Genomic DNA, 24,242 nt, shown 5'->3' with positions numbered 1-24,242 from the left:
ATGTACAGTTTAGTGGTTTTAATATATTCACAAATTTTGCAACCATCACGGTCATCTAATTCCAGATATTTTCCAGAAGAGAAATCCCACACCCTTTAGTATTCTTCATTCCTTTTTGTGGCCAAATAATATTCCATCATAGGGCTGTACCATATTTTGGTTAACCACTCATCAGGGGATGGACATTTGGGCTTTTTACACTTTTTGGCTACTCTGAATAATGCTGCTATGAACATTTATGAATACATTTTAATGGAGATATATTTGTTCAGTTCTGTTTGGAAATATCTGGGGTATGTGGTAACTGTATGTTTAACATTTTGAGGAACTACCACCCTGTTTTCCAAACTGGCTGTTATCATTTTACATGATGCACCAGCAATGTATGAAGGTTCTAATTTCTCTACAGCCTTGGCAACACTTGCTATTGTCCAATTTGCTTATCACAGCCATCCTGGTGGCTATGAAGTTGTAGATTACTGTGGTTTTGATTTATCTTCCCCTAATGACTAGTGATGTTAAGCATAATGACTTGTGCTAATTGGCCACTGTCTATGTTCCCTGGCTGACCAATTTTTGAATCCTATGGCCCATTGGGTTTTTATCTATGTAATTGGCATACTCTGCCTACAAATGCAATTTTGAGTAGAGTATTTAAATAGAGCTGAAACCTGGAACTTAAAAATAATTTAACATTTGCTCTGCCATGACTTTCAAAGATTTATAATTGAAAACTAGAATATAAAAACTCCCCCAATACTCAGTTTATTAAGACAAACACACAAAACTCTCAAGTCTCACCTTTTTGCCCACCGATAGCAGGCTCTTCCCTGGCCACAGCAATTCAGGCCTGGTATTCTGTGTCCTCCGGATCTTTTCATTATCATACCTTCTCTGAAAGAGACATCAAGTTAACCCATCATCTTTAAACTTCCAGCTCACACTTAGCTGATATAGCCTCATAACTGGGAATTAAATAAACTGTTCTGTTCTCCCATGCCCTACCACTCTGCTTTTTCTGCTTTCACTGTCAAATAGATCAATGCTTTGTTTACCAGGCTCAGAACTCCAAAGCCAATCTTTAAAAGCACCCTGGTGGATGCAGGCCTGTTGGCAGAGGGGACAGCATACTGCACACACAGCAGGACCTACGCACCCCGGCTTCTGGCTCTAAATGCTGAGCATTCTCCCAGCCACCATGACAGCCTGAAAAAGACTCCACATGTTGCCAAATGCCGGCACGGGGGAGGTTCATCCGCTATGGAGATCATTGAGAATGCTCATCCACAGATTCCAGGGTATTTCTGCATCCCTTCACCTACAGTTCTAGGACCAATTCATGTCAAAGAAGTAAAGCAAAGCTATTACTTCGGAAGGAGAAATATCCTAACTCTGAAAGATGTGAAAAGAAAAAACAATAATAATGGCCAACCAACCAAACAAAAAAAATATTAAAAGAACTACCAACAATGTTCTTGACTAGAAAAGTTAAGCTCTTTGTAATATCAAGCTCTCATATCATGAAGGATGTGCTCAGTCGTTCAGTTGTGGCCAACTCTTTGCTACCCCATGGACTGTAGCCCATCAGAAGATAATCATTAAGTAAATTTCAATCTTGTTACATAACATACATTTTGCACAGCATTACTTTTAGTCAATAAAATAAATGGTAAATAGCTAACTTTTATATGTGATAAAGAAGGGATCTTGTATATTTGATTTTTAATGCATTCTCGCACACATCATATTTGTTATCTCTGTTAAACACCCACTACTGTGGGGTCAGAGGAGAAGGAGTGTGGAGCAGTTGGCACCTTGGTTTAATGTAGCAAGATATTCTGTTTTGTATAAATAGGTCCCTCAGTTGCTCTGACTCTGTTGGGAAGAAAACAGTGAAGCCAGAGGAGCTCCATCACCCTGGTACACCAATAAATCAAAGGCTACAATGCTCATCAACTTTTCATACTTCTCCTTAGAGATCCAATACTGAAACTTACATGCCCTTTGGTCCCAAATCATGGATGAAAGACAGCTGGCTTATATCAAGAAATTCTGTCTGAAAAGAGGCCCAAAATCCATATGTTAGAAAGCAAAAAAAAAAAGAGGAAAAATTCAAGCATTCAAAAAATATTATGTACCTCCATGTATAAGCACATCTGGGGTACTCTACAGATTACACAGATCACAATGGCACTGCCCTGAAAAAGTATTTTTTAGAAGGATATACACAATTAAAACACAATCAAGATAGTGATGTGTGCTCTAAGATGTAGAGACAAAATGCTCAAGAAGGTCATGGTGAGACCTGCCAACAATAGTAGACCATGTCAATAACAGGCTTAATAGAAAATCAAAGACAAAAAGATATACTCCTGGCATTAGGAGGCAGAGGAGAGACCAGACACAGAAAACACTCCACATCAATCAAGTTCTGTGGGAAGAACCGTAACAGCTACATGTGAAAGTATTTATTAATAGAGATACAGGGAGAGGATGACCGCTTCCTAGCTAATAGGACATCACAGAGGAAATGGCATTTGATCTGGGCTTATAAATGGGATTAATAAAATGAACTATAACAATTTTCCTTTGAAGTTTTATTTATGTGATTGTGACTGCCTAATATTAACCTTGTAAGAAAAAATTACACATCTCTCAAAGCTGTCAGTACTGTGAGGTCCAATTGATTTTCTTTCTTAGGGTGATTGGAAGAAGTTTTTAAAATTCAAAAGGATTTAAATATCTTTAAAAACCTCAGATCAAACATATTCTCATGTAGCACTTTTTATAAGGATTTTGAAAGTCAAGGTCTTTATATTTTATTTCTTATATCAAACATGGTGATTCGGTACCATACATTTTAAAATTCTGATTTGTGGAAATGTATTCTAATTGGAAAATATAGAAATACATAGGTTATTAGAAATGATATTGCAGACTTTAAGCCACAGAATTCGAAATGTCTTGAAATCCTAAGCCAGAATTTCTCATTTTATCTCTAGGGAGCAGAGAGAAAAATACTAATCCTAGTTTATACTGGAAGAAACTTCTCCAGAGGTGTAACTAATTTATGCAAAGTCAGAGACTAGCTGAACAGAAGAATACGAAATGAAAAGCAAAAATCAGGGAAACTATTCATCTAATACTTGGATATTTTCTTATGCACATATAGCTATTATCAAATCATTGACAACAGGAATATTATTTGAAATAATTCAGAAACAGTAACTTCAGAATATCATACAAAAGTTGCTAAATGTAGAGAATTTCATCTAAATAAAAAAACACATATTAGCAATGTGGAAAATTTAAAGCTGTGTATTAAGAAAAAAATTCAAATTTATCCTAATGTTTTACTAAAGAGAAATTTGAATAAAGAACTAGTGCTATTATATAGGAAAAAAATCCTTGGCAATAAATATCCTAATATAGATTTATGGGGTTGAAAACAAATGTGGTCAGGTCAATTTAGAAACAAACCTAAATAATACAATTTGAAATTTAACAAGCATTGTATTGTCCAAATGTCTCAATGCATCTTCAGCGATAAAAATTCCATTCTTGACTTGAGCAAGCAAATCTCAGGAATAAGAATTTAATGATTAATTTAGTCTGACAATATTCCATTGGGCTATTGATCTCTAAATAATGTACTAATCAATATCCTTTGTCTTTCCAAAGGAACTTGTTAAATTTAAATGCTAGGAAAATAGGGGACCAAAGGGTTCCCATGCCAAAGGACAAGCAACAAACCCAGGAGATAATAATATCTCAAAATTTCTGGGGCTTGTAAAAATATAAATTAATTATTTATGATTATATTAAAATGATTTTAATACTTCTATCTGCTTTTTGCAGACAGAAATTTGAATATGTCTCACAATTATCAAAAGAGACACATGGATGCCAATCTAATTTCACAAGTATCAGGCAGAGCCCTGCAAGCTAGTCTCCAAGTCAGATTATCATTAGTGTGAGAGCAAAATAATGTTCAGACAGATCCTATGCTTGAAGCCTTTTGGAGAATATAGCTACTGGGGAGACTAATCTAAGTAGCCCTTAAAAATGAGGGAGTTCCCTGGCAGTCCAGTGTTTAGGACTTGGTGCTTTCACTGTTGGGGCCCTGGATTCAATTCCTCGTAGGGGAACTAAGGTCCTGCAAGCCATGAGGCATGGCCAAAAAACAAAATTGAATAAATATATGTTACTTCTCATTTTTTTTTTTTATCAGTTGTAACTAGGTTTCCCTTTCCAAAGGAAATGTTTAGAAGACACTCTGGACTATCTAAATACAACATGGCTCAGCTTTTAAACGATTTTTATGATTGGAAAGGAAGTTAATATGAACATTTGAATACAAGTAAACATTTAAAGGCTATGGTTTTTCCTGTGGTCATGTATGGATGTGAGAGTTGGACTGTGAAGAAGGCTGAGAGCCGAAGAATTGATGCTTTTGAACTGTGGTGTTGGAGAAGACTCTTGAGAGTCCCTTGGACTGCAAGGAGATCCAACCAGTCCATTCTGAAGGAGATCAGCCCTGGGATTTCTTTGGAAGGAATGATGCTAAAGCTGAAACTCCAGTCCTTTGGCCACCTCATGCAAAGAGTTGACTCATTGGAAAAGACTCTGATGCTGGGAGGGATTGGGGGCAGGAGGAGAAGGGGACAACAGAGGATGAGATGGCTGGATGGCATCACTGACTCGATGGACGTGAGTCTGAGTGAACTCTGGGAGTTGGTGATGGACAAGGAGGCCTGGCGTGCTACGATTCATGGGGTCGCAAAGAGTCGGACACGACTGAGCGACTGATCTGATCTCTGAAACATTTAAATTGCCTGGAGAATCCCAGGGACGGGGGAGCCTGGTGGGCTGCCATCTATGGGGTCGCACAGAGTCGGACACGACTGAAGCAACTTAGCAGCAGTAGCAGCAAACATTTAAAAATTAACATTCGACTCCCATTTTTAGTAATAATAGAAGTAACATCCTTATTCATTATGTTCTTTCAAAGAAGCACATTCCTGAGTTCTAGAAGGGAAGAAATATTTCCCATCAGCCTTCTCTTGAGAGTCTCTGGTTGAACCCAAATTGCTGGCTTCCCTGGGAAAACTCTTCTTCAGGATTATGAAACCACAGAAGTTCCTTTAAGACCATCAAATGTCACAGTGCATGCTGCTGCAGAAGGTTTTCCAGTCCCAGGTCATTTGTGTGTAAAGGGGACCAGCTGGGTGCATGCCCTGCCCATCTCCAAATAATAGAGGCAGGCATCTATAGGGCAGCAAGAAAACTCTGGAGAGTCAAAGCACTCTTGCTTCCTTTCCTAAATACTTTGCTCTTTCTGTTCACCTGTTCATGTCATTCTCTAAACCAGAGGCCGGATCATAACCACACCTATTCTGAAATTCTGCATATACACCATATACACATGGTCACGCTCCACAGCAGTACAGTTTTACATACACAGGTGCAAACTCTAACAATCCAGTGCCCTCTCAATGATCTGAACCTTTGGATAACTGAAGCTAACCCTTTAAGTATCTAACCCCACCTTCAAGGGCCTCTGAAGGCAGAGCTCATTGTTTTCTGATGCCTTCTGTAAAGCCCACTTCCTCCTGCTTGCCAGTTAAGTGCCTCCCAAACGTAACCTCTGCAGTTGTTTCTAAGCCCCACCACTTCTCCTCTCTTTTCTCAGAATTCTCGAGTTTTTCCTCTCCTTAGCGTTTCCCATGCTTCTCACTTTCACATGAAAAGACAGGCCTGTTACAGGCATCACAGGCCAGTCAGATGGTAATTACAGTACAATCTTTGGTTATTCAACTCTGTTCAACTGTCTTCATCACTTACTACTCAATGTTTTTTTTCTTCAGTGTTAGAAATGCATTTTGGCATTTTCTCCTCTGAAAGCCTGAGGAGTGTAGGAGGTTGATTTCTAGATAATCTAGTAGCATTTCTAGATAATCTTTAGTAATATTTCAAGTTCACTTAAATTTATTGTTATATTAATTATCATAGTTGATATTTTAAAAATAGCATCACCCTAAACTGGATCCTCGCTGTCAAATCAGTTTTGTTTTCCTATTAATTTTATATTTTTGTTGAAGTATAGTTGATTTACAATGTCATGCCAATCTCTGCTGTATAGCAGAGTGATTCAGTGGTACACATATAGACATTCTTTTTTAAAATATTCTTTTCCATTATGCTTTATCATAGGAGACTGACTATAGGTCCCCATGCTATACAATAAAATCAATTTTGTATTCATTTTATTTAGTTTAGTTTAACTCAAAGAATAATGCAGAAGGGGATACAAGCACTTGTATTAATAGAATGATCTAAAATGTAGCCGACACTTTACAATTTTATAAAATTACTTCAGAATTTAAATCACTGAAAAGTACTTACTGTTGCATGATAGTTTCTATACATGGGCATTTTTAGTAACTTTGTCAAGTAATCTTCCAGCTGTTTCTGTAATACATATATTTCAGATTAAAGATACCATCATACTTAAAGGAAAATGTAAGCAGTTAATGACAATGGCATGATCCTCCCATCTTCAGTAAGTCATTCAATTATTCCTTAATGTTATCACTGGACAAGGAACATTGAACACATCTCTTTCAAAGCATAAAAGTTCCAGATTACCAAAAAAAACTGACATTTAAAAAAAATAATTTTTATTTATTTTATTTTTGGTTGTGCTGGGTCTTTGTTGCTGCCTGGGGTTTTCTCTAGCTGTGGCAAGCGAGGGCTGTTTTCTAGTTCGGTGCACAGGCTTCTCATTGCAGTGGCTTCTCTTGTTGCGGAGCACAGACTCTAGGGCACATGGGCTTCAGCAGTTGCAGGCCCCAAGCCCTAGAGCACAGGCTCAGTAGTTGTGGCACACAGGCTTAGTTGCTCTGAGGCATGTGAGATCTTCCCAGATCAGGGATTGAACCCATGTTTCCTGCGTTAGCAGGAATATTCTTTACGACTGAGCCACCAGGGAAGCCCCCAACACTGACATTTAATTGTTAATTAAATTTAAAAACGAATTAATCTTCTGCCCTAGGCAGCACCATATCACTGAAGCCGAGTGGGCAGAAGTGTCCCCTGTCCCGAGGTGTCTGTACTCTGTCCTACTCTTCTCAGACCCTCACTGCTCCATCTATGGTCTGGGAATGAGATTTTACATATATTTATGATAAGCCACTATAGATTCTGAAGCAAATATATGGAAATAGATGATTTTAAAAGAGTAGATCTCAAAGCCCTCAACTATGAGCTCAATCTTGACTCACAATGAACCCCAAAAGTTTCCTGCAGGGAGTGCAGCTTCCTCAGAACCCTCTTCCTCCTTGGGGGAATGCAAGCGCCCCAGGGCCAGACTGGCTTGGGGAAGAAGCCTTCCCTAATTAGTTCCTGAGAGGTAAACCAGCCTAGGTGATGGATCAGTGGGTAAGAGAAGTTGCATTGAGGCCCACCTCAATCTTCAGTCAATGCCATCTTTCTACAGTGCGGCATTTTGCTCAGAACAACAGAAGAGTGAAGGGACTTACCCTTCTACTGAAGAACTGTTCTTCTTGTTGGATCATGTTTTCAGATGTGCGGGGCAAAGCTGGCATCTCTCGAGGCTCTTCTTTGACATTTTGTCTTCTAAACGTGTGTCTAAAATGCACACACACACACACACACACACAATGTAAATATTTATTATTCTTTGAACCATGACTCTCATAGTATTTTTCATGAGATGGTTCATTTTTAGAAGAGTCTATTTAATAAAAAGAAATATCTAGCAACAATGGACTAGTTAACCAATAATATGAACCAAAATATTCTTTCTATCCAACCCATATACTGGAATAATGTTATAGTCAATTCTGGGTTACCTTCTGGTGGGAATGGGGATTCGGATAAAGGCTTTGTACTTGAGCAGTTCTCTGTGAAATTCTTGAAAGTGCTTGAACTTCCTCTTCACTTGCCATTTAAATTCCCCATGTGTTAATTCAATAGTGTAAAGATTGATGCTTGGTACCTATAGTGGTAAATAAAAATGGTTGATATTTTAGATAACAACAACATCTCTCTGTGTACAATAGCTAATTAAAAAGTAACGTGGAAGTATCTTTAAATCCAGCTTATTTTGTGTAAGTAAGGAAGCAAAATGTTTTTTCAAAATGACTGATTACAGAAGTAATATTCTCTTAACTATTCATCTTATGATATATGCAAGACAAACTCTGACTTATATCAAAGGCAAACTCCACAAATCTTATTGTTCTAAATACAAAGACACACAGACATACCTCTGAAACAAGAAGCCAGGTAAAAGAGATGATGAATGAAAACCCTAATTAGCCATCACCAGATTGTCCAAGCAGTGAGCAGACAATGCAGGGGGTGAGAGTGAAGCTGAAGGAAATGAGTTCCATTGTGGAGCACAATCTTAGTGCAGTTTTGCTCTTCACAAATGACACCAATGCCCTCTCCTTCTGAAATGCCTTGAGAGGTCCATCCTGGTCTACAATAGCTCTCTGTCCTTTAGCTACACCAGTGACTAGGAAGGTACAGGATGATTAGAAGGAAAAGGACAAATGATCTTCCTACAAGCAAAATATTTACCCAACTACTTAACTAGGATGAATTTCCACTTGACATTTTAAAAATATTTCTTCTTAAAATGCAAATATATCTTGGTGACTAGTGATTCAATCAGAAGCACTAACAGACCTGAGGGGTGAAAGTTTTGATAAAGCAAAAAGTGTCAGCAGATGGAGAGAGATTTATAAAGCACAGGAGATCTTGACAGTTCCCATGGTGTGTGGGGAGTAGGGGAGGGTGATGGACACTGGACCACCTAGAGGACACCGGCCCCTCCTGGGAGATCCAGGCCCCATACGTGTTGACAGGTGCTGGGGCAAGAAACAGTAAATGTCTCCTCCTTTGCTAGTTTATCCAGGCTTTGGTATCAGTAACCCGATGGGTGACCAGGACTGCTGCCATTCATCACCGATGTTTGGTATATTCTGCAAACTTCTACAGCATGACCACTCTGTGCAACTGTAGTATTAAAAAATGAGCCTGAGGGGACTTCCCTGGTGGTCCAGTGGTTAAGACTTTGTGCTTCTAATGCATGGGGATCAAATTTGATTCCTGGCTAGGGTACTAAGATCCCACTGCCCTACTGTGTGGCAAAAAAAAAAAAAAAATTAATTAAAAAAAAATGAGCCCAGAATCAAATAACTTGTGCTCTTAGGTCTAGAATCCAAACATATCACTGGCAAACATTCAAATCTATTTCCTGCTTTGCCTTCAGTTGGGATCCATGACAATGACTATAGCCAGAAGTCAAAAGGACCCAGTCCTGGGGTCTAATATTATATGCTGCCTTTCACCTTGACCAACATTATGGGCATCACGTTGCATCGTGTTTCACAAAGAAGGATGCAGGAGAACTCAGAGTGATCAGAAACTCTGCATTTGAGTGAAAAATGCTCAATTTAAGACAAGTCAAATAAATGAGAACAATTATACAATTTATGCAAGCTGCCACATATTCTAGGATTATATTTCCCAATCTAACAAAACTGAATACTTAAAAACATTACAAATGTCAAGTTCTATCCCTCACACATAAAGCAAGAATTTTGGACAATTCTTAGCAATTCTAAGACAGTGTGGGGCAATGGTAACAGCCTGTCCCATCCTTTTTGAAGCATCTAAAGGTTTGAAATTGCCTGGTGAAGCCTACTAGCTATGAAGTTTTAACCAAGCATCACTTCGGTCAGATAATATCTCGGCAAAATTATTGGAATGCTTTGGAATTGGAATAGTGTGAGAAGTTGTAATAAAGGGACTGCCCATGAAGGTGTGATAAGAGGAAGGAAATCACAATGTGAGGACAGTAACCTGGGACTCAGGAAGGCACACCTCATTCTGAAGGGACAAAGAGTAGGACCTGCTTCCTCTGGAGCAGGAAGGAGAGGGCCACTTAAACAGGCTACCTTGGGGCGGGGGGGGAAGGGGGGGGGTTGGCGGGGCGGGGCGCCTTGGTCAAGGGATGCATCCAGCCCAGAGTGAACCGGGTCTGGGCTCTCCATGGCTGGAGCCCTGCCAGAGGACAAGGGCAAGGGAGTCTCGAGAGGCAGAGCAAAGGGAGGGAGGAGGAACAGGAGGGACACGCGGGAGACCTCCTGCTGGGGAGGGTGGGTAGTAGCATCTATCCTTAGGGGGCTGTCATGAGAGTGAACAGAGAAGCGCCTACCATGGGCTGGCACACAGAACAGATTCAGTCATAGAAAGGTGTTATTTTTATTTACCTGGAATGACATTCAAACTACACGGAGTCAGTTCATATTTCCTAGTAAACTAAACACTAAGTAGGAAAAGGAGGATCCTTAGCTTTTCCTACACAGACCAAGATTTAAAACAAAATGTGAAATCAATTAACTCTTGAGAGTCTCTTGGACTTCAAGGAGATCGAACCAGTCAATCCCAAAGGAAATCAATTCTGTATATTCATTGGAAGGACTGGTGCTGAAGCTGAAACTCCAATACTTTGGCCACCTGATGTGAAGAACTGACTCACTGGAAAAGACCCTGATGAGGGAAAGATTGAAGGCAGGAGGAGAGAGGATGACAGCGGATGAGATGGGTAGATGGCATCACCGACGTGATGGACATGAATTTGAGCAAGTTGCGGGAGTTGCTGAAGGACAGGGAAGCCTGGCATGCTGCAGTCCATGGGGTCACAAAGAGTTGGACACGACTGAGTGACTGAACTGAAAGTGTGAAATTAATATAATATTGGAAATCAATTATACTTAAAAAATTAGGATCCAAAATAAAAATTTTAATATATGTAAAAAAAGAATAGAGCTAAACTTACTTTACTAACAGAAAGGTATGAGCAAAAAAAAGTCCTGGTTTGGTGGCTTGAATATTTATCTTCATGAATAATGTTAGGAGATACATAGTAATAATAATACACAGTATTATATAGTATATACATGTATAATACAATATATTATATTCTGGTATTATACAATACCATATATTATTATTATTATTATTATTAAATAGCCACTCCCTTCTCCAAGGGATCTTCCCAACCCAGGGATTGAACACAAATTTCCTGCATTGCAGGCCGATTCTTTACCATCTGAGTCACCAGGGAAGTCCACATTATACAATACCATTTATTATTATTATTATTAAATCCTCATAACAAACCTATAAGATATGTACTATTATACCTATTTTTCAGATGAGGAAACTCAAACACAGAGATATTAAGTAACTGGCTGGGGGTCACAATACAAAGACAGGAATTAAACCACATGGTTTGGCACTGTAATCTGCGCATTTAACCTCCACATGTTATCACCTCTCAGTCTAAATGCTGGTAGGTGATACAAGGCAAATCATCTTAGAGACATTTCTTGGTAGGTTGTGTTCAGTGGTATATCAGAGATAAGGACCCAACTCATAGGAAGATGCTGAAGGAAAGCTGGACACCGAGGTGGCTGTAAACTAGAGGTTAGGATACACACAGGTAGGTCCGGACAGAAAGTGAAAGTGAAGTCACTCAGTTGTGTCCGACTCTTTGTGACCCCACGGACTGTTGCCTGCCAGGAGTTTCCATCCATGGGATTGTCCAGGCAAGAATACTGGAAAGAGTTGCCATTTCCTTCTCCAGAGGATCTTCCTGACCCAGGGCTTGAACCCGGGTCTCCCGCATTGCAAGGAGACTCTTTACCGTCTGAGCTACCAGGAAAACTCAGGTCAGAGCAACAGGCAAAACCACCAAAATGCAGGCAGCACAGGCCACCCTCCAGTCTGCCCCAGGCAGAAAGGTTATTCCCCACTTCCCCAGAGGCAGAAGTCAATGACAGCCTTATTCTGCCAGTCAGAGCTTAGCCGGAAGGGACAAAGGCCACCAGCCTGCAGCAATGTTCTCTACACTCAGACCTAACTAGTGTGCAACCCAATAAGGAATACAGCAAACACAACTACCCTAACAGCATCTCCTAGCCCAGTCCTCTTCAAGAGGTTCAGGTTTCCTTGTTGAAAACATTCTACTCCCAATGCCTTTCCAGAGCTTAAAGAGAAAGCACATGAATGAAGCTTAAGGGGTGGTGTAAGGAACAAGCCAGAGTGGCAGAGTACGTGCAAAGAAATCTCTCAGCACCACTTCCGGGCAAAGGCACTGACCGTACAGCCTCCCAGATGTTTTCCTTTTGAGAGTCAGGTAGCATTATTATTTTCTTATTGAACAAGTATTAAGAAAGCTAAACTTTTCCTTGGTTTATAACTGGCATTCTAGGTGGAATAGCAATGCCCCCCGAGTCCACACTGAACAGAAAATTGGGGAGAGAGGAAGAGTAGGAGAGGCACTTTGCAATGTATTATACTTGTAAACTGTCTTAATTACCTTAAAAAAATTTTTTTTCCAGAATGCGGGAAGAGGTATATAAGAATAAAGGCTAAATGAGCAGGATGCAAAAATCTGAGGTGAAGAGGACTCAGAAGTCATAAACATAAATATAAACACAAACTGAAAGTTAAAGACATAGTCATAGCCAGAAGGAAGGAAAATGAAAGTCAGTGTGTTAAGTCATAAATATTGATGAATACAAGTTGAGTCCATATACGCTCTGACCCTTTTTGTAGACGTAAAGCGCTCCACTTCCAGAACTTGAACTTTTATTGGGCAGCCGGAGAGATACGTCTGTATATTAGGCTCCTTAAATCCTTGAGTCTTATAAACAGCAGAGAAAGGGATATACACTAAAAAATAAAAAAGTAAATAAAATTGTCATAAGAATACAATGATACTAGCACCCCTTGCCTGTTACAGGCCTCTTGTTTAAGAATCATAATGTGCTACAACAAGAAAACAGCTAGTGAAACTCAGCTCAGTGTTGCGACATCAGCAAGGATGATTAATCACTTGCTCGTTATTTCAAATCTGTGTTCTGCCAAGAAACCATGGTAAACTTTCTACTCACTCAGATCATCAGTCTTTACCTTCCTGTATCCTGGGATCGCTGGGAGACACATCGTAGTCCACCTCCTCTCCCTCAAAGTGGAGCTCTCGCGTATCCAGATTTTCTATCAAATTACTCATGTCAGCAGCGATTTTCTGCAGTGCAGAGGTATTTACTCTTGGCTCATTTTTCAGTGACATGTTGGCTTGAGACAGGGTAAAAGCAAAGGGGCTAGGAAAGAAGAAAAGAGTTACCAGACTTACTATTTTGGTCAAATTTTAAAAGAGAATAAAATAATGCTGTTTGCAGCGACATGGATGGACCTAGAGATTGTCATACTGAGTGAAGCAAGTCAGACAGAAAAAGGCAAATATCATACGATATTCCTTATATGTGGAATCTAAAAAAAATTGCACAAATGAACTTATTTACAAAACAGAAATACAGCCACAGATACAGAAAAACTTATTGTTACCAAGGGAGAAAGGGGACAGGGAGGGATAAATTGGGAGACTGGGATTGACATATACACACTACGATACATAAAATAGATAATTAATAACGACCTACAGTATAGCACAGGGAACTCTATTCAATACTCTGTAATGACCTATATGGGGACTGAATCTGAAAATAAGAGTGGATATATGTATATGTATAACTGATTCACTTTGCTATACAGCAAAAACTAACAGATCATTGTAAATCAACTATACTCCAATAGAAATTTATTTAAAACAAACAAACAAAAAAACCCTAACCCCTATTCTATTATTTGAATCCAGGCTTACATATAGCATATGGAAACAAGTCCTCTAGCTCTATGTAAGCCCCAATTACCTCAAACAACCTTTAAATTTATTTTCCAGTTTAACATTTAAAGTATTCCTAGCTTGTAATTTAAATTGGAGTGAGATACTTAATTGTATACCAAGTAAGTAAGCAAGCAAGAAAAAGAAACACCACATTGAATAAGTGCCAGTATTATCTTTCATCCAATTTTATTAAATGTGGTTAGTAAGGAGAGACTCAAGATAGATGGATTTGGAAATCGTTTTCTCAGTGAAAAGGAATTGATTCTTGACTCTAACAAAAACATGAAAGAATATCATCAAAATAACTAACTTTAAATATTTTCTACAGAAAATTTAGGGTATTTTACAATAATTTCAATATACAGATTTTAAAAGTATTTTTATGTAGTATAACCTTTCTATCAATACATTTCCCCTATAGGTGATACAGGGCTTCTAGGGTGGCTCAGACAGTAAAGAATTTGCCTGCAATGCAGGAGACCCAAGTTTGATCCCTGGGTCAGGAAGATCCCCTGGAGAAAAGAATGGCAATCCACTCCACTATTCTTGCCTGGAGAATTTCATGGACAGAGGAGCCTCGAGGTCTACAGTCCATGGGGTCACAAAGAGTCATCCCAAGCAGAGTGTATTCTATTTTTTTGAGATATGAGGTTTGGCCCTGACTTTACGTGAGTTGGAGAAGGCAATGGCACCCCACTCCAGTACTCTTGCCTGGAAAATCCCATGGACGGAGGAGCCTGGTAGGCTGCAGTCCATGGAGTTGCTAGGAGTCAGACACGACTGAGCGACTTCCCTTTCACTTTTCACTTTCATGCATTGGAGAAGGAAATGGCAACCCACTCCAGTGTTCTTGCCTGGAGAATCCCAGGGACGGGGGAGCCTGGTGGGCTGCCGTCTCTGGGGTCACACAGAATCGGACACGACTGAAGCGACTTAGCAGCAGCAGTAGCAGTTATGTGAGGTACTGTGATGTACGTGTCCTGGAAGGTAACCAATTAGTGTACCTTTTCTGAAAGATACCAGAAATGCAAGAATTACACTTCTCTCTTTTTAAGAAAACTGGTTCTATTTCATTCTGACATTTAATAACACAGGTCGTTGCACATCAGTACCTAGGGAAGAAGAGTTCATAGAGATTTTATTTTTCATTTAAAATACTGAGATTTCAGCTGTGAGTGCTGTCATTGGCGTTGGGTGAAAGATCCATATTGGTTGTAATAATCTCTCCAGACCAGACTCAAAAATAGGAGGGCTTCCAAACCAGTAACTCCTCCACATATGTGCATTTATTACTGCAAATCACAAACATTTACTGAGTATCCACCACTTACTCATCGTGACATGGAGTGAATATGTAAAGATGAATAAGACTGGTCACCACCTACTCACTGTGAGATGGAGTGAGTGAATATGTAAAGATGAACAAGGCTGGTTCCTGGGAGGAAGGAGTTTCTAATGCAGATGAGAGAAATAAGTTACATGGCCTCAAATCCATCCCTGGCCTCCCCCACAGTCTTGGCCTTCCTGAGAATGGCATGTGCTAAGTGGAAGACACTTAGGTGGATTCTCTCCTTCAGGAGCTATCAAGAAGTGTGGGGTGGGGAGCAGAGGAAGGCTTTGTGAAAAATGCTAAGAGAGAGTCTTGGGCAGACTAGGGGAGCCCTTACTGTTACTCAGCAAGTCTCTAAAGCCTATACTGATATGTTTGGTAGAAAGAGAAATTGTATAAAAATACAAAGAAAGGAATAGAGGAGGGAGGTTCTGATTTGGCCAGATAAATAGACTCAATATGTTTAAGTTTGCTCCTCCATGTTGGCTGTAAGAAGCCTGGAGCCAACTAGTGGCCCATTACTATCAAAAAACAGGACTATCTTTGCCTCTATCACTTGCCTTCAACTTTCCCACTTCTAATTCATGTTATAATAATAGTTGATGTATACTGATTACTTACCATCACCTGGCTTGGTGATAATCTTTTATATACCTTATCATATTTATCATCAATAATAAATCTATGAAGGTTTGCTATTTCCACTTTGAAGAGGACAAGGGTTTGTCATTCTTTATTGACAAGGAAATATGGAGAAGCATGGAGTGATTGCATAATTTGATGATTACTTTGGACAATCTGTCCAAGGTCATATAACCAGTAAGAGATGGAGAAGGAATTTGAAACTAGGTCTCTCTGACCCAAAAGCTGATGTTCTTTACCGTAGTCTTTATCTTCTGTATATTTTTTGTACATACGTAAGTGCTCCTAAAATAGATGGAAGTTTTAGTAAAATCAGTGCCCTTGAGCAAGTCCCTTTAGAAGCTGACTCAAATGTAAAGAAAAATAAATGAATTCCTCTTGCATCCTTCAGCCATTTAAATTCAGGACCTTGGTTTCCTTCTCTATAAATTAAAGAGGTTGAGCCATTTCATCTCCAGGATTCCTTTAACAATAAAACCTTAAGTGTAAATAAAAGATGCTATAAATTGTTCAGTCTCCCTTATAATGTAATCCATTTAACCCTTCTCCCATCCCAAGAAATTAACTGAAGTAGTTTTTCATATGAATATGAGAAGTCAGTGCCTCTGGTCATAATTAAAACATTTAATTCCTTCCCTCTCAATTCAACAGGCACCTATTAAATGCCAACAATGAGCCAGGGTTTGCTTTATTTAAAATATAAGGTAATGAAAAACTTAAGAGGAAATGAAACAAGGAAAAACGAGTAAGAAATTACATCATATCATTGCTACTTGTGAATCTGTCAAGACTTTAGGTATTTTCCATTGATTAAACAGTCTAATGGGTAACTTAGTTAACTTTCTCAGCACAGCAAAGGAAAATAAGGGTTGCTTCAAATGACTTTCCTTTTGGACAGCGTTAATATTAAAAGAATAAATGTTAATGTTAAAATGTTAATGTGTTAATGCTGTTAAAAATGCATGTTGAATTTAAGATACACAGAGAATAATTTACACATTGCAAGCTAATTGGGATAAATAGTACAGAGTTACTGGATCAGTCTAACAAAACATATCATGTTTCAGGTAAGGAAGATAAATGGATATAAATCTGTGAAAAGCTTAAGAGTGAGAAAAGAAACAGAAAGGAATCCTCTTACCTTTTATCCTCAAGTATTTACTATGCCCGCAGCACCATTTTAGCACAGTTATGTTATTTAGTACCCACAATGATCCTACCTGGTACTTATGATTAGTCTGAATAATTTGCATTCAAAACTTTGATTATTTAGTTAAATAATCTATCTAACCTTATTTCAGTCGTATCAGTGTTGAATTTATAAAACAGATTTGTCTGGCTCTGAAATCTTATGGACTTAGTTATAGAAGTTTGTAATTATTAATTTTATTTTATGGGCTTGAATGTCTATAAATTAGTCATTTGTATAAGCTGAACTTCTGTAACAATAGATACTTTCTGCTTTAATCACCACCCCTCTAAGGGACCCCATTAGCTCCACTGTCCTTACAATTTTGGAAACAACATAACCTGATACTCTCCTTGACTTCTTCTTAGCCTTTATTTTTTATGGTGTGTAATATTTTACAAGGTTCCATGGAAATTCAGCTGACCCAAAGGCTTTGTAGGTTTGTTCAGGCTTTTTTGAAGATCTTACCATTTAATAATGGAAAAAGAACCAAATTATTTGTCCATCACTGCCTTCACTTTAGTGCATGGTTGCTTTGTGTTGAGTTTTTGTCCAACAATTGTACTGCTGATTTTATTCTTTAATATCAAGCTGCAAGGCCACTGACACTCCTATGTTGTCAAATCATAATTTATTATCCCATATTTTCTTTCATCTGAAATAATCTATGGTGGGTGAGCAGTTGTCACAGTTAGAGCCTATTTTAACAGCAACAGGAGAAAGCCTTCAGTGTGTACACTTGAGATAATGTAATTTATTTTGTTACCTCCTTATAAACATACTGCAAGATCATTATCTCTTTTGGTACCAAGTAGAGATGGAGCCCTTAGAGTGATAACAGCAGCTGTGTTCTATTTCTATTTGCGTCTGTATCCGGGAAGTAAATGGTTTTGCTTTTTTTTTTCTGGTTTTAAATACTAGAATTAAACATCTTTGCAGGGAACATTTAATTATAATTACCTACACTTATCTAACGGTGAAATCAGAGAAATTTAGAGTTTTCTGATCTTTAATTTTCAACATGATCGGGAAGCAGAACATCAAAGAGAACAGATATTTTCCTTACCAGATTCGTGCATAAATATTGCCTTAGCTAAACTACAAGAATAATAATATTAACTACAGCTATTAATGTTAAAATAAATATTCACATTAGCTAATATTGGCTGAATATGTACTACATGCCAGGCACTATACAAAAAGATCAATTGTATGCCCTCGGTGACTCCTCACAACAACCTTAGGAACCGAGTCCCACTGTCACTCCCATTTTTAAGATAAGAAGTGGGCAGCTTGTCCAGGGGCACCTGGCTGGAAGTGATAGAGTTGGACTTGAACTTGCTTGGTCTGACTCCAAAGTCTAGCTCCTTAACCAGCCAGAAGTGGAACTGGGGAATGGCAGGATGGATGGACACTTGTACTCCTCACTTTGCACACTCTTAGAATAAAACAATGAAAAAAGGCATAGTAATAATAAAAATAAATCTCAACTTCTGTTTTGTGAAGATGATGGTGATTTACTTCCTGCTTCTCTTTCTAATTTAGAAAGTTGTCCCCATTTTTTTTTCAATATGTGATGTTTGCTTACCAAGGAAAATAAATGCAATGGATTTCTAAATCAAAAATCACAACAGATGAATATGAAGTGAATTATAATTAGATCATTTAAAACCAAATGGAATCATGGGAATTTCTTGTCTTCCCATTTTTCATTTTGATGAAATTAACTCATAGGTCCCCATTAATTGGGAAGGTCCATAACCTGGAGAAGGAAATGGCAACCCACTCCAGTGTTCTTGCCTGGAGAATCCCAGGGACGAGGGAGCCTGGTGGGCTGCCGTCTATGGGGTCGCACAGAGTTGGACGCAACTGAAGCGACTTAGCAGCAGCATAACCTCCCCAAACATATTATACAGCAAAGGTTTGTACAAAATGATCTGATGCTCCCTGAAATGCAAAAACCATAAATGTGTTTTCAAGTACTAAACTCAATCTCTAGTGACACAGTAAGCCTTGGATAAAATTTTTTTGAGTTTAGCTGACTTTGAATAAAGTAAATGGTATTATCATATTTTACATTCCAATTTATATATTTTGAGAAAATAACATCGAAAAAAAAACTCCAACTTAATGTTTACTTAGATCTTTGAATTTTTTTGAGAACATCGGTTACACAAATATCACTGGAGGGTTTTTTGAACCTTGAACAGATAATTAAATGTCAGTGGTGTAGGGAATAGGTCAGATGACCTAAATTCATTCTTCCCTTATTATCAGTGGAATCTGGGCAACTAACAGCCTCCATGGGTTCTCCTCTGTAAAATGCAAACAGACTTGCTATTACTTACATGGTTCCCAGAGATGGAAGTTTATTTCCCAAACACTATCCTCCTTTTGAGCTTCATATCTACTCTGGTTTTGAAGCCTCCAGAGCCCAGAAGTTTCCCATTTATTCATCCTTCTTTCTTGGTTTCATACCAAGAGTTTTCATTTTGATGAAATTAATTGGCAGATCCATACTACATAATCCCCCCCAAACATTTTACACAGCAAGGACTTGTACAAAATGATTTGATGCTCCTTGAAATGCAAAAATCATAAATGTGTTTTCAAGTACTAAACTCAAACTCCAGTGACATCATAGTAAGCCTTGGATAAATATCTGGCCTAACACTGACTGCTTTTCTCCCTTGAGGTATCGAGATTGGAGACAATTATGCCAAAACATCTCACTCCCTGTGTCCACAGAACAGAAATTGGAAACCATGTTCTCTTTTCTTTTTCCCTAGCTAAAAACAAAAATGAATCTACAATTACAAAAGCAAGTTTTAGCAGGAAAATAATTTCTCAGTTCCCATAATTTTTCCCTAAATCCTTTGACGTCTTTGATGGCCTCTGTTCTCTGTTTCAGGCTTTTTCAGTCATTTCTTTTGACACATTCTAGGATTAAATATTACCCTCTTTGCAGTGATATCAGCTTTTTCTAGTTCATTTCTGTCATATCTTTGAGTTCAAATAGATATTTCATTTCCAGAGCCAAATACAAGTGTTAAGAGAAACCAATGTCTATTTCAAATATGAGTGAATAGGAAAATATTATCAGTCATGTATTGAGCACCTATTCTGAGCCAAGGGCTTCCCTGGTGGCTCAGTGGTAAAGAACCAATCTGTGAATGCCAAAGACACAGGTTTCATCTCTAGGTTGGGAAGATCCCCTGGGGAAGGAAAAGACAACCCATACTAGTATTCTTGCCTGGGAAATCCCATGCACAGAAGATTCTGGTGGGCTACAGTCCATGGGGTCACAAAAGACTGGGATACGACTTAGTGCCTAAATAACAACACCTCTAAGCCACGCACTAAAGGCACATTACACGAATCACTTATCCTCAAAAAAATCTCATTTAGAATCAAAGACATGGAGCCATAGCAGCTTACTGAGGGTGCACAGGTGTGAATGGTCGGGGTGGCCCCTGGCCTCTGCCTCTAGCTCACTAGAGATGCCCATCACCACCACTCTTACCTCTTCTCCTAATGCCACCAGTCATCTTGAGTTCCTCCTGGCTAAGGGCAGGGCTTCCACACAGCCTCCATGGTGCAACCCCGCAGGACTTATCACAGCTCCAGCATTCTGGCTCCACCCACCACTGGCTAGACTGACAGAAGGCCTGCTTCATTCTGAGGCTTCTGAGGAGGCACAGTACCAGGGGCTGGAACCTGGCTTCCTTGGGATTTGTGCATATGTGCCGGGGGAGGCAAGGAGAGGGGGCAAAGGGGCGATGGGGGACCAAGCCACAGAATCTATGAGAATGGAAGATGATGTACTCCTCTCCCCTCTCCTCGCCTGACTGTGCTGAGCACACTGCTACCAAACAGCCAATGTGGAAACTCTCCTATGCAACCAAACCACTGGCCGACTTTCGTGAAGCTGTGGCCAGCCAAGGGATGTACCACCTTCGACACTTCGCTGCCTCTCTTCTCTTTCCCTCTCCCTCTTGCTGCTCTCGGGTTCCATTATCCAGGAAACTTGGCTTCAGATAGTGTTAGAACCAGTATGAACCACTGAACCATCTCCTCTCTTGCAGAAATTCATTTTAAGCTAAAGTTAAAGGTAATAATAAAAAGTAAACTTGAATGGTGCTTACCATGTGCCAGGCAGTGATACAGGCGTTGTGCATGCACTAATTCAATCTACCCTCACAACAGCCCTATGGAGACGGTTCTATTCTAATATCCTTTTATACAGACAAGGAAACTGAGGACACAGACAGCTTAAGGGACTTGCTCAGGGTCACACAGCAATCTGATGGGAGTCAGCTGCCTGGTTTACTCTGTCTTTGCCTTACTAACCTGGACTTTAGTACTCAGTTTCCTCACGTAAAAACTGAAATTAACAAGCAACTCTCTATATTTAGGACTTTACAGCAAGTACATTATTATAAGGAAAACTCCTCTTTCAGCACCACTAAATGTCAGAGAAAAGAACACATTCTAAGGAACCCCAACCAGGAAATTAAAACCTAGCCCAAATGCAAAGGGTATTCAGGTGATGATTCTGAGCCAATATCTAAATAAGATTTGTTCCTGCCTCTGTAAGTCACAATGTACATATCAACATTTGTATTGAAGAGAAAACGTAAGAGGGGCCCTCCTGACTCCAAAGATTGTTAATAAGCTTATTAGATATGATGAGTGAGAGACTTGGTACAGCCAATAAACTGACTTAAATCCAGTAAGGATCCCAAAGGAAACATTCTTTTTTATAAAAAGAAAGGTAACTAACATTGCTATAAACTGCGGTCAGACTTCTAAAAATAATATCCTTCAATGTTAAATGAATACTCAAGTTTTTATGGTCAAGAATAGAATATGCAAGCATTGTGGTGGGTCTTCAGGAGAGGAAGCTAACTGCACATAAATTTATAGAAACATACTCCATTCTGGCTGATAAATTATGTTCAATGATATTAACATAAGCATTTTTCTTACAAAGGGAGATTAAGAACACCAATGATTCGGTGAGTGAGCAACAGATGAACAAGATAAACATTTTCCCACGGTAGAGTTAATCTCTATTAAAATCACTTTAAGACAAAATTTCTTTCACTGGCTCAGAACAGTAAACATTTTTTTTTTTAATGAGCACAATGTTGTTTTTGATGATACATATTGACCAAAAAACTCTAGATATTAACTCAAGAGTTTTCATACAATCATTCATTCTATTTTTGTTGCTTCCTTTTCTTAAAACTGTTCTGTGTATCTTACGACGGCAGTGCTGTTTAACTGAAGAAACTATGTTCTCACATGTAGACTTGAGCATTAAAATTCTGTCCAGCTGTCTAAAAGGCTACGATTCCTTTTTTTCACTTCCCTCCAAAGAATTGGCCAACAACCTCCATTAGTGTGAGTCAGCACAGAAAGCATTTTCACTGATAACCCATGAAGTTTACCCATGAAAAGAATGAAGTTGGCGAACACACATGTGTAAACTCCTCTAGACATTCTACAGTGCTAATGAGCTCTCAAACTTTTGTCTTGACCAGTGGTAAACACAGCAAAATCTCAATTTTTTAATCATCTATATACTTACAAAAATATTTGTTGAGACAGCAGAGTACCATGGAAAGTATGTGATTTTTGAGTCAAATAGCTTGAATTCTAATTCTCCTTAGGCTGAAAACCAAGGTATTTATGTCTCTTTGAAGTTTCCATTGCCTAGTGTGTAAAGTGGAGATAATACTACTAAAGTAAGGAATTACAAGAATTAAATGATGTGAGTAGCTCAGAGCTCAGGCCATAGTAAATGCTGAAACAATGTTAGTTCTTTCTATGCCCTTAGGTATTCTAAGAGCTACAAGTCTTCTGTCCAAACTTCATATATCAATTCTTGAACTCAGTTCCCTCATTAGTAAAGGAATTAGCAGCCAGAGTTGTATTCTGGGGATGGTCTATTTGTTTCCCACTAAGAACAACATAGAAAGTACTACAATTGTCTGAAAACAAAATGGATTAAGCTAATGCAGGTGCCCATTTCCCACTACAAACTTGGAACTGCTGAATAAATTGCAGATCAATTTTTAAAAATACTTAGTCAAGGATAAAAATAGAGGCAGCAGCACCAAAAACAATAATGAGAAAAAGCTTCCAGTTTTCAAAGGTGAAGAAATAAAGTCAGATGGGTATCCTGGAACTGAGGCTGAAGAGGCCCAAAGGGTTTTGATCAGAGATAAAAGGTCTGAGATAACTTTTCTGTCTCCATGTGACTGTAAGGAGACATGATCCTAGGACTATGGGAGGCAGGGACCTAGAAGTGAGACTCCTACAAAAATGCAGAGCCTCAAAGAGCTGCACAATCTGTTTAAAGGAGACTAGAAGAAGCATACCCAGCAGTTCTGAAAAGGAACCGCATGAAACTGTGGAAACTACAAAATAAGAAATTTCATATAAAAGTCATTCAGGATCACAGCTTCTAGCTTCTAGTAATACAGGTGTAGCTCTATTAGGTCAGCCATCCCACAGAAGATGACTCTAAATGATGGACAAAACGTAAAACATAAGTGACTAAAAAACAACTGAAAGCAAGCAGAAACTGGAAAGGGATCAACACAGGGAAGAAACCGAAGGCACTATTTTTGTCCAAGGACACACCTAATTCACGCCAAGTGGGATGACTAAAACTCAGACAGAAGATCCATAATTGTACTGGCTTAAGAACTAGGAAACAGTTTTAATGGCCATTACAACAGTTTAAAAGTAAATTGGGAAACTGTGGAAAGGAGAGAGCCACACGAAGGGAGCACCCAGTTCTGCTTAGGCCAACCCTTGAGCCATGTACGCACGAGTACACTCCAAAGAACTCGGATAGCACTACAATGGCTGCAGCAGAGACTTCTGCTACTCCTCACCACAGGAAATATGGAGCGTGAAGTATGCCTCCAACCAAGTTAACTGCCTCCTAAAGCAAACAAACTCTTTGCAAAGAACATAACTAAATCCAGAGTCTATAATAGAATCAATTACAATATCATCTAAACTTATTTGACAAAGAAGAAACAGGAAAATGTGATCCATTCTGAGGAGAAAAGTACATCAATGGAGGCCCATCCTGAGATGTAGAAATTAACTGACAATGATTTCAAGGCAAATATCATAACATGCACTAGGATGTCAAGGAAAATGTGTTTTTGATGAATGAACAAGTAGAAAATTTCAGCAAAAAAGAAAGCCCAGTGGATGGGCTTAAAAATGGCAATGACAGAAAGAATCAGTGAACTTGAAGACTGAGTCAT

The 24,242-nt window shown here is 38.9% G+C and overlaps 1 protein-coding gene across 6 annotated transcripts in view; it reads right to left on the bottom strand.

Annotated features, from left to right (window-relative positions):
- Nucleotides 1-24,242, bottom strand: part of PLD1 (phospholipase D1) — a 227,832-nt gene that overhangs the window by 118,822 nt on the left and 84,768 nt on the right. For 5 of the 6 annotated variants that reach the window (XM_055569071.1, XM_055569072.1, XM_055569069.1 and 2 more), the window contains exons 2-8: nucleotides 13,015-13,205; nucleotides 12,647-12,774; nucleotides 7,875-8,020; nucleotides 7,542-7,650; nucleotides 6,406-6,471; nucleotides 1,998-2,056; nucleotides 802-894 (exon numbers count right to left, since the gene is read on the bottom strand). In XM_055569071.1, the coding sequence (XP_055425046.1) occupies nucleotides 802-894; nucleotides 1,998-2,056; nucleotides 6,406-6,471; nucleotides 7,542-7,650; nucleotides 7,875-8,020; nucleotides 12,647-12,774; nucleotides 13,015-13,174 (761 nt within the window). In that variant the 5' untranslated portion in view covers nucleotides 13,175-13,205. Of the gene's footprint in view, nucleotides 1-801; nucleotides 895-1,997; nucleotides 2,057-6,405; nucleotides 6,472-7,541; nucleotides 7,651-7,874; nucleotides 8,021-12,646; nucleotides 12,775-12,995; nucleotides 13,206-24,242 lie in introns of those variants that run through there. The other variant, XM_055569067.1, reaches the window with a different exon arrangement.

Source organism: Bubalus kerabau, chromosome 2 (assembly GCF_029407905.1).
Source record: "Bubalus kerabau isolate K-KA32 ecotype Philippines breed swamp buffalo chromosome 2, PCC_UOA_SB_1v2, whole genome shotgun sequence".
NCBI classification, from domain to species: domain Eukaryota; kingdom Metazoa; phylum Chordata; class Mammalia; order Artiodactyla; family Bovidae; genus Bubalus; species Bubalus kerabau.
The sequence above is the reverse complement of the archived record's forward strand: the minus strand, read 5'-3'. Positions and strand labels throughout refer to the sequence as shown.